Here is a 16925-nt window from a genome sequence, read left to right on the forward strand (position 1 = left end):
TTGGAAGAGGGCAAGGACATGTTTGTGCTGAGGGGAACATGCCAAACGGCAGTGTGAGGCTGGCAGCGTTATGAAGGATGGTGCTGGAGTGCCAGCGGTGTGGCTGGTGTTCCAAAGGGACTGAAGTGCTCCAGCTCCCACCTGTTGTGCTGGGATTTATGGATGTCATGTAGGCACAGGGAGCTAATGGCGGAGTGGAACAGAAAACATACCGTAGATCTAGCACAGAGGAAGGGGCTGAGCTCGGTTAACGTTATAGGATGTGGGAATGTACATCTCTCAGTGAAAAGGAGGGCAACAGTTGCCATCTGCGTGGACGCCGTGTTCCGAGGCCGATAACGCGGCGGGAGTGAGACAGGCGGGGGCGGCCCCTGTGAGGAACGGCCGCCCTCTGCTGCCCGCGGCGGGAACGCGCTCCACACGGCGGTTCTTCCTTAGTAATTCCATATGCAGCTCACAATTTGTTTTTCTAACAAAATACCACGTCCTTCTTTCAAGCAAAACACTCCAGGAATGACAACAACAAACAATCCCTGAGCATATATCCTGTGATCTCATTTGTAGCAGGAGGACAGATGCAGTAACAAAGCTAGATAAACAGATAGGAAGAATATTAAACCGAGCTCCAGGTGAAGACATGATAAGACTCTCTTCAGTATCCTGTAATATTCGGTGAACGTTTTCCTCTGGAAACAAAGGAATTAATATCACTTATAAAAATATTTTTTCTGTATCAAACTGTATAGGATACTTCAAGGAGCTGCTACCCCTTTTCCCTGAGAGTTTGGGAAGCCTGAGAGAGGCTCCCTGCTTGCTCTGGAGGTTGCAGGATGCCAGGTCACTTGTAATCACTCACCTCAGAGTTCTCCACAATGTGCTGTGGCATGACAGACTTTGGGATCGAAGTCATATTGCTCTTGATCTGGAAGATAAGGAGAACGTGCAGACCACTGAGCCTCTTACTACAGGTCTCTTCTGAGGGATGGCTGCCCTCCAGTGGCTGTAGGGAAAAGCACAATGTGGTTTTCTCGATCCCAGGAGAGCTAATGGCCATGACATGCAGATAGCTAGCTCTGAAAAAACAATTATGAGGAGTGTGGTGTTTCAGATGGGAAATTTTAAAATAAATAAAAGACAAACCCCACAGAAAACAAAAGGCCATGCATGAATCCCTTGTAAATTCTAATGCTTTTAAGTAATACTCAGTATGCCGTGAATCCATTAACCCAAGGCACACTACAACCACAGATCCTTGAAATACCATGCGGTTGCAACACCTGCTAGCTCTCTTAGTACTGCTCAATGACGCACCCTCCTTTTCTGCATCCTCCTCCATCAGGGAAGGCTTCTCCAGGGAAAGCTTTACTCATACACAAAGCTAGTTAAATCGGTTATCATGCTGTCACAGCCTGAAGGGAACATGACACTTATTCCAGTTGAGTGTGTCAGACTTTGGGCAGCAGCCCAGTATCAGAACTTTGAAGTGGAGGGTGCAAGGTGGAACTCCTATTCAGTGTTTGGTAACACTGCTTCCCCTCTCTATACAATCTCTGTTAATCATAGTCAAATGCCAGCATAGGCTGCTAGTTAAATCACTTTGCAGTAATAGCACCATACAGTCTTCTATCAGCTTCCAGTTATGGTCTCCTGGTGCTACTTAATACACAACCCATACTAAGGTATGCCACATCTGCTGCTGCCACCATCTGCCGTGTTCCACCAACTAAAGCATAACGTACTTAGGTATTCAATTCTTGATCAAGATAAAATCTTAGCAGTCCCATGACATAGTTTAAAATGCACAGTAGTTTCAGATGATACTTTTAAACACAACAGCATTGGTTTACAAGTTTTTCCACATTAGACAAGAGCTTCTAAGCCATTGGTAGTCCAACTTCTTTATTTTTGAGAGAATACAAACAAGTCACAGTTCAGTTTTGGTTGGTAAAGAATGCAACTGCAATAAAGCCACTATGCATGTGGGTCAGATATTCTTCATTTCAAGAAAAAACTTGAGGTTGTGTTCTAGAAGTGGATAATTGTCTTTCATCTCCACACAGTGATTACATAGCTCATTCTTTCATGACAAATTCTGTGCTCAGATATCATTACCCTGCAGCCTTAAGTAGTGTTGACATTAAACAGAAGATTAAAAATATAAATCAGTTGCTAGTTAATTCTTAATGTTCTGGTTTGCCATCTCAGCCAAGTAAAGACAAGTACCTAATGAGTAAAGAATTATTACAACCAATTATAACCTGCATTTTGTTCTTCAGAGCAACTTTACTATTTTGTTCTAGCAAGGAAAGTCTCTTTGCTGTCAGGATAGATACAGTGTACAAGTACATAGTGGATCACTGTAGGTAGCGGGAGAAACTCGTTAGACCCTACAGGCTTGCAGGAAGACAGGATAAAGCTATTTTCAGTATTCAGCATTGAAAGGATACTCCTTGTGGTTTCTGCACCTGAAGGAGAACAAAGATGAACAATTACTCCACAGGTAAAAATAAATGCTATACAGTGCTATAGTGGATGGATTATTATTATTATTAACATTATTAACTACAGAACTAATTAAAGAGACTCCTGCTTTTACTAGTCTGTAACCATTTGCACACAAAGACAGCAGTTTCTGACCTTTAAACTAAAGCTTTGTCTGGGTATGTGCTTCCATGGTGCACATTTGCAAGTGGCAGCTCACTCTGCCACTAGTCAGCTCTATAGAAGCTGCCATCAGTTTACTAATATCTCAACAAGAAAAAGAAATCTTAAGTTTAAAACTTGCTAATTGCTTCACTTCTCTAATATGGACATAACCAAAGTTACTAACTAGAACCTTCTTATATTAGGAACTCAATGGTACTTGTAAGAAGCACTGAAAAAACTAAGAATTTGAGGGAAAAAAAGCTGTCACTTACGTGACCATTTCACAAATTCTCCAGTTTCTGTTTAAGCTGAGAATAGTTGCCATCTCTTCTTTAGTCAATTCAAAGTCAAACACCTAACAAGGAAAAAAAAGCTGGAAATCACCTCACTGAACAAATCAAGACTGACAGCAAAGCTCACAAACATAAAGAGCAAGTCCACAGGGGGAGGGATGTTGGTTACGAATGGCTTCAAGGGATGGGAGGGGAAGGAAAAGCCTGCTTTGGATGCCCATGACAGAAAGAATTAAACAACAACATCAAAAAAAACCACCAACCAAAACAAAAAAACCCAAAGCTGCAGTTACATATATTTGCTGTTGCAAGAAGCTTCATACGCATTTAGGTGCGTTCTGCATTTGTTGAAGATACATTTCTTTCCAGTTCCAAATAAAGATCTAGAAGACTTCAATATTCCAGTATACTTATGTTTCTTCTAAAATCCTGATGTCCAACATCAGGAAAATACCAGCAGCTTAGCTGGTTAGAGGAATACACTTCACTGACATTGGGTTTCTTAGCACTTCTTACACTATATAAGCTTCTCTGGCATGCTACTGCACTTGTGCTCCAAGCAAGCCCTCCAGGCCAATTCACCTACTTTCTGCAGAATAGGAGACAACGTAAAGATAACCAATAGTGTTATCAGGACACTGTTTCTAAGACCTCTGTCAACCTCTCTTCTGCAGTTGTAGTTTTCACCACTTCAGCCTTGACTTAGCCCTCAGTATAGGTAAACATGCAGATAGAAAAGAAGGAGGACTCAGGAAGGCTAAGAAAGGATCCTTGCTTGGTCTGCAGGGGAAGGGTCACTTGTAATCACTCACCTTGAAGTTTTCTACAATGCGTTGTGGTGTGACAGACTTGGGGATCACAATCACATTTCTCTGGATCTGGAAGCGAAGGAGAACCTGCAGGAAAGGAGACCATTGGAAGGAAGGACAAGTGTTTTTGCCACAGAAGCTGTGTGTTCATCAGATGTTTTTGCCTGAGATACAGGCACTCACATAGAGATGAGCTTCAAATCATTCCTGTCCTTGTGGTGTAGATAGTGCTTCCTGAAGAGAAAAGGGGGAAGTGACAGAGCCCCTCGTGGGAAGTCTCCTTTCACCTCGCTCATCCAGTTTTGAGATTATGAGTTCCTTATCTTACCATCTAGACATTCAGTAATTTATGCAGGCTTTCATTCTCTGCAACAGGGCCTGAGAGGGGACATGGGAACTGAAGATGACTCAAGAATCTTCATTGAGGGCCAAAGATTTTCTTCCAGCACATGCAGGCTGGCTGCTATGCAGGCTGCAATATTGCTTGTTAACACTACAGAGAACCACTACGGTTTACTGGGAACACATAAACCTGAAAGAGGGTATATAACCCTGTATATTTTCCTTAATGGATATTATTTTCTGGTGCCCACCTACCTGTGCTGGGGTCTTGTTGTGCTTTGCTGCAATCTCTTTAATCTTGGGGTTATCCAGTATGGCAGGCTCCTCTGGTGTGGCCCTATAGAGAGAAAGAAGAAATGGCAGAGAGCTATTCTAAAAGGTTTCTACCTAGAAGGAGTAATTATTGTATATACTCACAACTGCACAATTTCTCCTTCAGAAAGTCTGAAAGTTTTGAACTTAAGCCGTGCTAACCTGTTTATAAATTACCTTTCAGGCCGTCCAAGGGGACAATATGCTGTCACAGTGATCCCTTTGGATTGACAATAGTTGATAAGCTTCTCCTGGGAAAGGTATGGGTGACTCTCAATCTGCCAACACAGGAGCAGACAGGTAGTTGCAGAACTACTGTAATGCTCCAGAGATTTTTTTTCCCCCCCAGATCTTAAGTTTCCTAATTACAGGCTTCCTTCATCTTTGCCTACAGGTGGGCAGTGGGATAATACGAACCCATAATTCTGCAGGGCACTAATTCTTATACTGAGTCCTTGTATGCATTTGGGAGTTTGTTCTGAGAAGTTTCACTAAAATCCTTGGTTACACAATCACAGCTCACATCTGTGTTCTTTATCATCCAGAAAGAATGTTTCACAAGGAAATATTCCTCTATCTGTAAACAGTGCCACAGCAAGGTGAGAAAGCTTCTTAGTCCTTTCAGTACCCAGAATCATAGAGTGGGATTTGAAGTACATACTGTGAGAGTCCACTTTGTTCTCCCTTTTTCCATATTCTCATGCAACTGTAATTAGAGCTTCGTAATTCTTGACAACTATTCACTATTAGCAGCTTACCTGGTTGTTTGCAGGCTTGTATTTCAGTCCTGGCTTGTTCAAGAGTCTTTCAGTCTGCTCATGGTTGAAGTTGGAGATGCCAATGGCTTTTACCAAACCAGCATCCACCAGCTCTTCCATGGCCTAACGGAGAGAGCAGCGAAGTTACTATCCATTATGCAAGACAGGGCCTGAACACATTCTTCCTGATGTTCTTTGTTTCCCTTCACAAGAAGGGAGAAATAACTGGTAGGCTTGCCCAACTTAACTCTCTCAGGGAGAAGTGGGTACTGGTAATTTTCACACTGTCTTCCACTGTCCTCCACCCAAGCCCAAAAATCTTTGTTACGACTGAGAAATTCATGCTGAATTACACAAGGAAAAGTAGATCAGTCTATAATGTACTATTGGGACAGCAGTGGAGAGCTATGCTCTATGATGATGACAAGATTATAACCCGTTTTTATCTTTGCAAAATACCTGTACTTGAGTAGTTCAAGAACTGTACAATTGTATGGTCAAGCAAAGAACTATTTCAACCCTCAGACTGCTCTGCAGCTCCCCTGGAAGTGATCTGAATTTACTTCTGTTCATTCTTTTTAAAGAAATCTGCATCCATGCAGGAACCACACTGTGATTACTGAAATGTCACTGCTCGGGACAGAAGACATGATTCTGTCACTGTGGCTATGCTTACCTCCCACGTTTGCAGAATATCAGCACTGCTGGGTATAGACATGCCTTTGTCATCTGTGGGGAACAGGTCCTCTCCTGCCTGTCAGCAAGACAGAAAATGCTTTAAAAGTCACTTGAGAAGTTTGTCTAAGACAGCAACAGCTCAGGACTAAGACAGCTTAAACTTCTGGTGCAGCCAAGAAGTCTAATTCTTTCTACAGTCATTTCTTCCAGCATTGAATGAAGAATTGGAAGTATTTCTGGCCAACCAAGGCAGATATTTCGGCTGGGTTTCTCAAAGTGACAACTCACTTAAACACCTGTGGGGAAAGAAACCACTCAGATCCAGACTGAGGTAAGAAATTCATACATATCACTTCACATGGTGGTCATTTTCACCCATTTATGAAGAATGGATTCCCCCCTCCCTCCCCAAGAAGTATATCACGGGACTTAGCTTTCAATAAAGGCGATGCATAACTTTGGGCAATACTAAACCAAGTCTGTTGAAAAGAGCTATTATGTACTGTGGCAGTTCTTCCACGGCAAAACTCAAGAATGCATTATCATGCCAGGGAAGTTAGAAAAGCCTTTGAGTGCAAGCTGTGTAAACACAGCAAGACTGAACTGTGTCTAACAACTGAAAATGTCTCCTTGCAGCAGCAAACTCATTTTTATGGCTTTGCTAACAAAGCTAAAATAGAACATGAAGTTAAGCAGGTCAGAAGCAAAGGGCAGGATGGAGACCACTCACAATGAAGCAGGAAAAATAAGGTAAGACTAGAAACATCAAACTCGGACATCAGTCTGAAAGGCTTGAGCTCCACAAAAGCCTCATCTTTTGCAATGCAGGGTTTGTGGAGCAATAGGAAGGCTCCCACAGCAAAGGTTACCTCAGACTATACTGAACTAAGGACTCGGTGATTAAAAGCAGAAATGGAAAACAAAAACATTCTCCTTATTTGATTCTGTAACATGCAGAGAAAATAACCTGTCAGGCAGCAAAACGTAGCCTGCACTCCACAAAACATGATTTTCAGAGAAGCACATTTTGGGTTTGTAAGAGAGAGGGAAAAGAGCCTCGCCTGTGCCTGCAGCTGAGACATCCGCCTCCAGTTTTGTGTCTGTCACAGCCTCTGATAAAAGGGGTATGCAAACAGCATTCTTAAGGATAAAGATCAAGGGTTTTTCTCAGCACTAGTAATTATCGGGTTGTAAAGCCATGTAAGTCTTCAAAAGCAGTGATCATGAAAAAAAAACACGTGCATCCCCATTATCATACCTTGAACCCAAAAGGCCAGTGCATGAGGTAGAGATCCAGATAATCCAGTTTCAGGCTGGCAAGTGTCTTCTGGCAAGCTCCTTTCACCAGAGGCTTTTCAAAAAACGTGCACCACAGCTGGAGATAAAAAGACAAGCCACATCATGACCTCCTGGGTCAGACCTCGAAGGCCTCGCATTCCTACCCAATGGCTGCAACAGAACCACTATCAGTAGACATCTGAGAACTATAAACTGTAGCACTGTGGTTATGGGATGAAACCAGAGGTGTACCAAGAGTCATTTCATTTGCACTGTTTCACCGTGACACTGCATAGGAATACTCCAAGTCTTGAGATTTTTTTGTTAATTATAGCATTATCACTGGTCAAGCAGGCCAGTCTCTACCCAAGGCCATCAGCTGTTTACCTTACTGACAATGAAGAGGTCCTCTCGCTTCACAACACCTTCCTTGATTTTCTGCTGGATTCCATCCCCAACCTCCTTCTCGTTCTGGTACACATAGGCACAGTCAAAGTGACGGTATCCAGCATCGATTGCAGCCATCACTGCAGATTCTACCTTACCCGGTGGTGCCTGGACAAGATAAGGATACAATACATTATGGCTTGGGACCCCTTGCATGCTGTTTCTGAGGTAGGCAGAGAAACACTGAAAGAAAGACATTTCAGAGTTCTTCCAATACACTTTTTTTTAAGCCTGTGCACACGGCATGTAGAGGCACCGGGGCTAGAGCCAGCCTCCAGACATCCACCTGCTGTTCCCGTGCGGGTCCCAGCTTCGTCCAGCAGAGGCCCCGCAGAACCAGACCGAAGCTCTTCCCCACGCTACCGCCCAGAGGCCGCAGCAGCTGCCGGCCAGGAGGGCTTCAGCTCGGCGGAGGCAGCTCAGCCACCCGTACCCAGAGAGGGAGACACAGAGCCGCCACTGCCGGGCCACCTCCTCCGGGCGCTATAAACCGCGGGAGCTCCATTACCTTCCAGGTGCCCAACCCCACCATAGGGATCCTAGCCGCGGTTCCCAGCCGCACGCAGGTCGCCATGCTCGACCCGAAGTCCCCTGTCGCTCGCCGAGGCCTTTAAGCCCGGCCCCGCTGTGGGCGCTGCCTTCTGTCGCCTAACCCCGGAGTGGGGAGCTCCGCCTTCCTGAGCGGTACCGCTGTGTGCTGGTGGGCTGGCCCGTGTGTGTCGTATGTGGCCCGGTCTTGCCTCTGCTCAGCTTACGTCTAGGGGGACGGACTGGTGCTAGGGAGGAGTCAAGGAAAACTGAGTTAAAAAGAAGTTTGTTTTGGATGCTGGGAGACGATTTTATTTTATAGTGTTTATAAAGCAGCAGGAAAACAGTGAGTGTTTCTGGGTGTCACAGTGATCACGCCATCCCTTTTCTCTGGATGCCTCTCCCACGCGACACAGCCAGGCCCTTTTTGCTTTGTGTAACTGAAGGTAGAAAAGATGATGAGTTTTTAGTCACAGCGCAGAAGGGATGGGAGTAGGGATGACAAGAGGTGAGCTTTAGCACATGATGTAGATGTCATTTAAATGGTAGCAGAGTAATGCATCCATTTGCACAAAAGTTGCTCAGAACCCAGATGATGGAACGAAGGGTGTATTTTAATGTTTGTACTCACGGGTGCAGAACTAAAGCTGTGTGTGACAGCATCGCTGCTATGGAATTTCCTCATCAATCTCTTAGCAGATTGAATTGTATATTATGTCCTGAAGAGTTTATAATGTTGAGAAGGTGAAGATCTTTCTTCTCTCCCCTTTTCATAAAAAGCAAAAGAGTAAAGAGTGTTTCACTGGGTATTCCTATTTTTGCAGACACATTTAGCAAGGTCAGAGCATGAAGTTTTCCAGCCTGGCTTGTACCTAAAATTCTTCACAGAGTGGCATTTGGGTACATGTAGTGTCCACTTCATTCTCCCTCTTTCCACACACTCAAGCAACTTGAATCTGATTTTATAATCTTAATAATTCTCCCTGAAAACTATGCACTGGGGTCACTATTAGTGGCTCACTTGATTTGTTTGCAGCTCTATGACCATCTACTTTATTCTCTTTATCTCACTGTCATTTTCCTTACAGTGATCTCTGGCTGACATTTTAGCTGTTTTCCCCCAGTATGACAAAGTTCCATTGCTTCTTATGCCATAGTGAGCAACTTTCTGTTGCAACACACTATAAGTCAAGCCAATTTACATGAAATGCCAGAAAATGTCCTTGCACCTGGTGTATACAAAGATAAAGGAAGTCTAAAGGTGCTTCAATGAAGCAAGGATCATTCAAAAACAAGACTAATTCATGTACCAAGCAAAGCTAAACTAGAAAATCTTAGAACGAGCACAAATAAATTCCTTTTTGCGAAACTAATATAGTGGTCCTTAAATTAAGATATATTGACCCCAATTGCAAAACCAGCCTATTTCAAAGTTAATTTTATTTAAAATAAGGGAGATTTCTTATGCAATGGTGGATGTCTGTTTATTTGTGTGGTACCTCAGCCTTGGTTTGTGCTGATGCAGGACTGAAGGCACCTGCGGAATAGTGATTCATGCATTCAAGATGTCCTCATTTTCTGCAGAGCAGTTCTGCCCAGAAACTTCAGAAATCCTCCTCTCTTCTGATAAGCAGAAAATTATTAGACCCCACGTTTTATTCCATTGGACAATACTCCTTCCATCTTCCAAAGACTGAACTCTGACAAAATCTATGGAATAAATGTCCTTTGACTTTGACAGCAATAGTGCAGATGCAGTAATGAAGCTGGATACACAGCTCAAAGCTAGAGGAGTGGCACATGAAACACCAGAGGTTCAGAGAAGGCCAGGTTACAAACAGCATCAGTATTCTGCATGGAAAGGGTACTCCTTGTGTGCTCTGGCCCTGAAAGAAATAAAAAAGAGAAAGTTCTTTTAATGGCAAAGTCATGTGTTACATAGAGATGTGTTTGGTGCGTGGAGGATCTGCCATGGGGGGATTTTAAGGGGCCTTGGGCAACCTGATGTAGTGGTTGGCTTCCCAGCCAATGATGAGGAACTTGGAACAAGGTGATCTTTAAGGTCCCTTCCAACCCAAGCCGTTCTATGAGTTTATGATTCTATGATTCTATAACTCTGTGATCTAAATTGTATAATTGCCAGAAGAACTTGTGAAGATATGCATTCTCATTTCTCTAATGTGGAGAAAGGCAGAGTAATTTCTCAGAATCCATCTTCTGTAGTTAATGTCAGAGAATTTCCTGGAAACTGAAATGTTTTTCGTTTTTTCCTTTACTTTCAAAATGAACATATTTACCTGTCTGATGAAAAAATATTTCTGGGACATACCTTTTATTATTTGAATTAGTAAATTTTCACAATAAATTGAATTTCATGCCGCCTAGTAGCTCTGACAGAAACTTCACTGTAGAGGTAATTCAGAAGGTAAGACTTGAAAGTAACAAGTTGATGTCACTTACTGGAGCACTTGACAGATCCTCCAGTTCCTGTTAAAGCTGAGAAGAGTTGCCATCTCTTCTGTAGTCAATTCAAAGTCAAAGACCTGATAAGAGAAAAAGCTGGAAATCACCTCTTTGAAAGAAATGGAACAGCGAGAAGGAGATAGGCTGAGAAAGTGGATTCAGAGTGAAAGATTCATTTTCCATCATGGACTGCTGACTTAAGAGATAAGAGGACTGCACTTATTATGAACACAAGAACTATTTTATAAGCATTGCTTGTTCTACATAGGTTGCTCCGGAAGAAATGCCTCCTACTTACTTTCCTGGAAAGTACAACAGATACAAAGAGCACAATAACACTAATTGATAGAGGAGATTTCGCAGCTATTTTTCAATGTAGTAACTATCATTAGCAGTGCATTTTCACTAGTGATGAACAAGAGCCTGCATGCTGTGCTTATATAAATCTGTTCCAGCAGAGGAGGTGCAGTGTTGTTTTGCTAGTGCTGAAACTCACCATCTCGTTGTGACTTTGATCTAGACTTTGATCTCCATAAACATTCAGCAATTGTAGATGAATGTTAATGGCTGCAATTTTTTTCCCTGCATGCAGGAATTGATTTTCATGCGTTTTGCTTTGTGTGCACTTCCATTTCAGGTATCAGTATGTTAGACTGCTCCTCTGCTGCTGTTTGTAATGTAACAACAGTACGTAATAGAATCCTATTGGGAAGGTTCAGCCCCTACTGCCATACTACCATCATCCACCTCTGATGGTGTGGGCCAACATAATGAGATGAGAGACAGTGCATTATGAGTAGCTCTCATACATCAGATTTTTCTTCCTTGTTACAACATTTGGTCTCCAATCAAGCTCTGATTAATCCTTGAAGCCACAGAATAAGTAATGCAATAAAAGTCCTCACTAATCGTATCCTTTGCTTAGCCCTCAGTAGAGATAAACAGAGAGAAAAAGTCCTGTGGTCCTATCTGAGTAGGACTTGGCTGAGAAAGGCTCCCTGCTTGTTTTGTGGGGAGAACTGATGCCAGGCCACTCGTGTTTGCTAACCTTGAAGTTCTCCACAATGCGTTGTGGTGTGACAGACTTGGGGATCACAATCACATTTCTCTGGATGTGGAAGCGAAGGAGAACCTGCAGGAAGAGACCACTGGATCAGAGAGAAGGCAGGTGGAGATGTTGCCGTAGGAACTGAGCATGTTTAACAGCAGTTTGCCTGAGCTACAGCTACTTTTGTAGAGCTGCCTTTCAAGTCATTCGGGTGGATTTAGGTTTTATCTCCTCCTGAGGTATTATTTTTTGTAATGAATGTGTTACAGAAGTAGTACCCACCATCCAGCACCCACCTACCTGTGCTACTGTTTTGTTGTGCTTGGCTGCAATCTCTTTAATCTTGGGGTCATCCAGAAGAGAAGGATCCTCTGGCTTAGCCCTACGCAAAGAGCAGAATATCAATGGCAAGAAACCTCCACAGGCACAGCTGTCCTAGCAAAAGCTATCTGCATCTTGATGAATCATTAATTGAGTTGTAGAAGCAATAGTTCAAGCAAAATTTATGCCAGCTCCCTTGCAAAATGCCAGTGATCTTACCATGGTCTGTCAGGAGAGCCAAAGGGACTATATGCTGTCACAGCAATCCCTTTGGAATGGCAGTAGTTGATCAGCTTCTCCTGGGTCAGGTATGGATGACATTCGATCTGGAAACACAAGAGTGCAGAGGATGATGGTGACAGAACCTTTGAAGAGTTGCTGTGTGCAAATGCATATCACCTAGTGCATGCAGAAGACATACATCCTCCATTTTCTCATAAAAACCTATAATCATGTAAAGTTTTCACCCAGTTTGTCAACAGGGTTTTCATCAAACTCAGCTCCTTTTTCTTTATCTTTTCAGAAAGAATGTTTCTGTAAGAACTACGTCTGCATTTGCAAACTGTGGTTCATCAAAGTGAGAGACAAAAATTGAGTACCCAGAAATGCTCATACATCTGGATTAAGCATAAATGCCTTCTTCACACTGTTCTCCTTTTCCATATCCCCATTCAATGGATCAGGTCTTCATAGTCAATGAAGACCTGAAGTGTATGTGTGGTCACTCACCAGCTTACCTGGTTGTTTGCAGGCTTGTATTTCAGTCCTGGCTTGTTCAAGATTCTTTCAATCTGTTCGTGGTTGAAGTTGGAGATTCCAATGGCTTTTGCCAGGCCAGCATCTACCAGCTCTTCCATGGCCTAGCAGAAGGAGGAGCAAAGTCATCATCTGGTATATAAGACGAGTCCTGAGGATGCTCTTCTGTGGCATGATTCCAGTTTTCTTAAGATGCACAGATTAACTGTTAAGACTCACATTGCTCCCTGATTGAAATGCGGGAGCCATCTCCCCCAGGCTCAGAGTCTCACTTGATATTGTGAAAAATCACACCACATTGAATGAAGAAAAGGACAATGATACTTCATAATATCTTGTACAAACGTAGAAAGGTTGTGCCCCAGGCTATAGGTAAGCTAGAATGTCTTTATTCCTGCAAAATGTGTTTGAGCATTTCAAGAACAGCCTGAGGACTTGTGGTGAACTGGACAGTTGTTATGGTCAAGCTGAGATCTTCTTTCAAATCTTGTGTGGTCTGCAGCTTCCCTAGAAGAAATTTTGGTACTCTCTGTGGGTTATTAAACCCTCAGAGCACAATAGTGTGGAAGTAATGACTAAGCATGCAGACATCTACCTTATATTACCTTTAATTCTTTCCAAGTAAATGTATGTACATGAGAGAATAGTTCTTTGATTGTTGAATGCAATGAAAATGTGGAAAGGACTGTAAAAGACAGAGAAAACTGGGCTGCTTCTGTGGTTGAACTTACCTCCCATGTTTCTAGGAGGTCAGTGTTGCTAGGTATAATCATGCCATTGTCATCTGTGGGAAACAGGACATCGCCTGCCTGTCAGAGTAGATAAAAGATGTCTGTAACATTCCCTTTAAGGAAGCTGGCTTCATAAGAAAATCTAACAGGAGTATAGGAAGTAAAAGCTAATAGTACATGAAAAAACCCCGCATGTTAATTCCCATCATAAAAGGTACAGTCTTCAACCACTTCTTTTTAATCTCAGCAATGTCATGGCATTCTTGCTCTCAGCTGTCTCAGTTATGTCAGGAAATTCTGCTGGATCCCTCATTTACCCTTCCTGCAGAGGGTACATTTCAAATTCTTTGTAGTTGTGTGAGGGAGAGCTGTGTAAGATGCTTGCAGCTGGGAGGCTTGAGCTTTGTTCAAGTTCTTCCTCCGTGTTGGGGATATAAAGGCCCCAAAGCAGTGTTCTCATAGTGACAAATCCAGAGCCTGGCTCACATGGGCAAAATAGAACTGAATGAGCAACTCCAGAGAGATGTAGTATTTCAGGACAGGAACAGCAGAGATGCTGAAACCATAGCTGGCAGTTCTGAAGATCCCACCCAAGAAAGTAAGTCAGTGGAAATGCCATTACTGTACCTTGAAGCCAGAAGGCCAGTGGATGAGATAAAGATCCAGGTAATCCAGTTTCAGGTCGGCAAGAGTTTTCTGGCAGGCGCCCTTCACCAGATGTTTTTCATGAAACGTGGAAAACAGCTGGAGAGAAAAGGCCAAGACACGGTCATCAGAGAATTGTGAGCCACAGTACTGAAAGAAGAACTGAGTTGCTCCACAGTCACCTGCCATCACAGTGCTCATTTCCTCTTCTGTTCGTCAGGGTACCAGTAGCACACTGATTGTGCCTCTGTATCAACCCACTACCTCATGTGATCTCAGAGCTACCTGTCACTGATTTCTAACCTTTCCAGTGCTACCTGGCCCTCCATCTCTTTTCCTGCTCTCCTTCAAACCAAGGGTGCCCATGCTGTGCAGGTGGTGTCTGAGCTCCAGCATGAGCTGGGGCATGAGGTGCAGGGCCATGTCCTTCCTCATCCCACAGCACTTCTTCCCTTCTGCAAAGTGCCAGGCTGTGATGCTGAAGCTCACAGTGAGTTGGGTGGAGGAGGAGTGGCTGTTCTTCAGGGATATGTATAGAAGGAGCCATTCACAGGGAGAGAATGAACTGAAGAAAGGAAGGGAGGAAGGGCTTCCCCTTGGCTGTGGAGTCAGATCCCTGTGAGCACAGTGTTGTCTTCTCTAGGTGAGTTCAGGCTGAATGGGGAGCAGCCTGTCAGTGAACTGGGAAGAAAAGAGGGTTTCTGCCCTCCTTTGCTCACAACTCAGCAAAACTGTTGTCCCTGTCTACCGGGTGCAAGAAAATCACAATTGGTATGAGGAATGTCAAGCAGTATCAGTGATCATATTCTTCCTGAGACCCCATAGGGACTGGGGTGAAGCAGTAAGCTTGCATCAGGAGTGACTGATGATAGGATGATAGGAGCAGCTTCATCCTGCAGCGTGAAACTTGACTCTAAGCTACCTTCTCTGCAGTGACCATAAGCAAAGCATTTCCCAACCGCTTCTTTGTGATGGAAGGCCATCAGCTGTTTACCTTACTGACAATGAAGAGGTCCTCTCGCTTCACAACACCTTCCTTGATTTTCTGCTGGATCCCATCCCCAACCTCCTTCTCGTTCTGGTACACATAGGCACAGTCAAAGTGACGGTATCCAGCATCGATTGCAGCCATCACTGCAGCTGTCACTTGCCCTGGTGCGGACTGAAATCAACAACGATTACTTAATAAGTTCATAGCAGTGCAGTTTGAATGCCTGTTTCCTAACAAAAGAGGAATGTGAAAACTACTTTACAGAGAGTAACCCTCCCTGCTACTATTTTTGTTGCAGGAGCAGTGCTCTGAAACTCAGATCCTGCCTCCAGGCATTTCTGCACAGCTCCTCTCTCACGCAGCCCAGTCCCACAGCCAGGCAGAGCGGAAGCATGCGAGCTTGGTGCCAGGGAGCTCTGCAGTACGAAAGCTTTTCTCTCCAGCTGTTACCTTCCATGTGCCCAGCCCCAGGATGGGCATCTTGGCTCCGGTGTTCAGCTGCACGTAGGTCGCCATGGCCCCTCGCGCTGCCAGGCCAGCTGTGTTGTGGCTGCTTCCTGCCCAGCCTGTTTAATAGTGACGGTGCTGCCCCTGGGCGGGGGGAGGATGGAGGAGCTGCGCTTGCTCTCTGAGCTCACACGTGTCCAGCAACAATGCTGCACATTTTTTTCAGCTCACACAAGTTAATGTGTAAGCTGAAGTCATTCAGGAGCTGGAGAAGTGATCACCAACAGAAGGCTTGGCTGTGCACACCCGATAAGCCTTTACTCCCAGTCAATTTCTTTATCAGAAGGAGAGCTGTGTGTTGCTGTGCTTTGGTCTGGTTTGTGCTTGTGCAGGGCCTTACCCCTAGGCACAGTTTTTTGCATGCATTTTTATTGTGATTTATAACACTTCTAAATGTGTCTCAGTTGGTTACTGCCTCTTTGAGATAGTGGCACTTTGTCCCATGAGTTGGCATTATTAAAGCCAGAGGTTGCCCAACAAAAAAACATTCAACTGGAGCCCCAAGGTGTGGCATGGAACGTCTCATAGAGCCATGCTGTGCTGCTGCGCTCTTAGCTGGGAGACTCAGGTAAAGGCAGGGCCTATGCCTCAGTCCCACTGTTTTTGTTCCGACCTGGCAGAGCCTGGTGCCCCTAAGTGCATCTGATGGTGCAGACGGTTGGTGAAACACCTGGGGCAACTTAATGAAGTTGTTCCCTCTGTCCGCAGGTAATGTTATCTGCACTTCACAGAACATAAGGAAAAACATTAGGAAACATAACATAAGGAAAAACATTTTCTCACAGAGTGGTCAGGCACTGGAATGGCCTGTCCTGGGAGGTGGTGGAGTTGCCGTTCCTGGCAGTGTTCAAGAGGCATGTGGTACAAGGAGCTACGGGACATGGTTTAGTAGCTCGTGGTAGCAGTGGTAATGGGAGGATGGTTGTACCATATGATCTTGTAGGCCCTTTCCAACCTTGTGATTCAATGATTCTATGATAACAGGAGCTGAGGCACATGATAAACATCACTGCAGAGCACGTGTGGTTAAGTTCAGAAGTCAAAGTGTATCCTTGGTGTTTTCATAATCATAAGAGGACCAAATTTCTTCCTGTGAATTGTTCTTCTCACTTGTAATTCTTCCAGTTTATTGGTACAGGCTTCATCAGGCATGTCCAACCTGCAGCCCGTGCCCTGCTGCTGCATCATCCTGGTGGCAGCTTTGCCCCACGGAGCAGCCCAGCCCTGCCCCGGGACACAGGGAGGGCACCGTGCAGTGCTGACAAATAATATGGCACTATGGTTCTTCTGCAAGGAAATCATGTCAGTTGTCAAAGAGGACAATTTCAAAACACCTGTGCAGGAACACGCTACCAAAACTGATGGCGAGTCT

General features: G+C 44.2%; 2 protein-coding genes across 2 annotated transcripts; both read right to left on the minus strand.

Moving 5' to 3' along the window:
• Positions 1–1811: 1811 nt before the first annotated feature.
• On the minus strand, positions 1812–8285 carry LOC140251568 (aldo-keto reductase family 1 member B1-like). The gene is made up of 10 exons (XM_072335513.1): positions 8072–8285; positions 7504–7671; positions 7097–7213; positions 5837–5914; positions 5161–5283; positions 4580–4680; positions 4346–4427; positions 3752–3835; positions 2919–3001; positions 1812–2465 (listed from the first exon to the last, which is right to left on the minus strand). Exons 1-10 carry the CDS (start codon positions 8135–8137, stop codon positions 2423–2425), a joined length of 945 nt encoding a protein of 314 aa, XP_072191614.1. The 5' UTR covers positions 8138–8285; the 3' UTR covers positions 1812–2422.
• A 1234-nt stretch (positions 8286–9519) lies between these two features.
• Positions 9520–15627, minus strand: LOC140251550 (aldo-keto reductase family 1 member B1-like). The gene is made up of 10 exons (XM_072335488.1): positions 15497–15627; positions 15050–15217; positions 14038–14154; positions 13411–13488; positions 12661–12783; positions 12143–12249; positions 11903–11984; positions 11603–11686; positions 10552–10634; positions 9520–9977 (listed from the first exon to the last, which is right to left on the minus strand). The coding sequence occupies exons 1-10, from the start codon at positions 15560–15562 to the stop codon at positions 9935–9937; spliced, it is 951 nt and encodes a 316-aa protein (XP_072191589.1). The 5' UTR covers positions 15563–15627; the 3' UTR covers positions 9520–9934.
• Between the last annotated feature and the right edge of the window lie 1298 nt (positions 15628–16925).

This window comes from Excalfactoria chinensis, chromosome 1 (genome assembly GCF_039878825.1).
Source record: "Excalfactoria chinensis isolate bCotChi1 chromosome 1, bCotChi1.hap2, whole genome shotgun sequence".
Classification (NCBI taxonomy): domain Eukaryota; kingdom Metazoa; phylum Chordata; class Aves; order Galliformes; family Phasianidae; genus Excalfactoria; species Excalfactoria chinensis.

What these genes read in the sequence shown, in the direction of transcription:
- LOC140251568 (XM_072335513.1), bottom strand. Translation starts at nt 8,137, where the DNA reads ATGGCGACCTGCGTGCGGCTGGGAACCGCGGCTAGGATCCCTATGGTG. An exon ending in ACTGGCCTTTTGGGTTCAAG is followed by an intron (nt 5,915 to 7,096) that starts GTATGATAATGG and finishes TCTTGCTGACAG; the next exon opens with GCAGGAGAGGACCTGTTCCC. An exon ending in AGAATTTGTGAAATGGTCAC is followed by an intron (nt 2,466 to 2,918) that starts GTAAGTGACAGC and finishes GTTCTCCTTCAG; the next exon opens with GTGCAGAAACCACAAGGAGT.
- LOC140251550 (XM_072335488.1), bottom strand. Translation starts at nt 15,562, where the DNA reads ATGGCGACCTACGTGCAGCTGAACACCGGAGCCAAGATGCCCATCCTG. An exon ending in TGGGGCTGGGCACATGGAAG is followed by an intron (nt 15,218 to 15,496) that starts GTAACAGCTGGA and finishes TGTTGATTTCAG; the next exon opens with TCCGCACCAGGGCAAGTGAC. An exon ending in AGGATCTGTCAAGTGCTCCA is followed by an intron (nt 9,978 to 10,551) that starts GTAAGTGACATC and finishes TATTTCTTTCAG; the next exon opens with GGCCAGAGCACACAAGGAGT.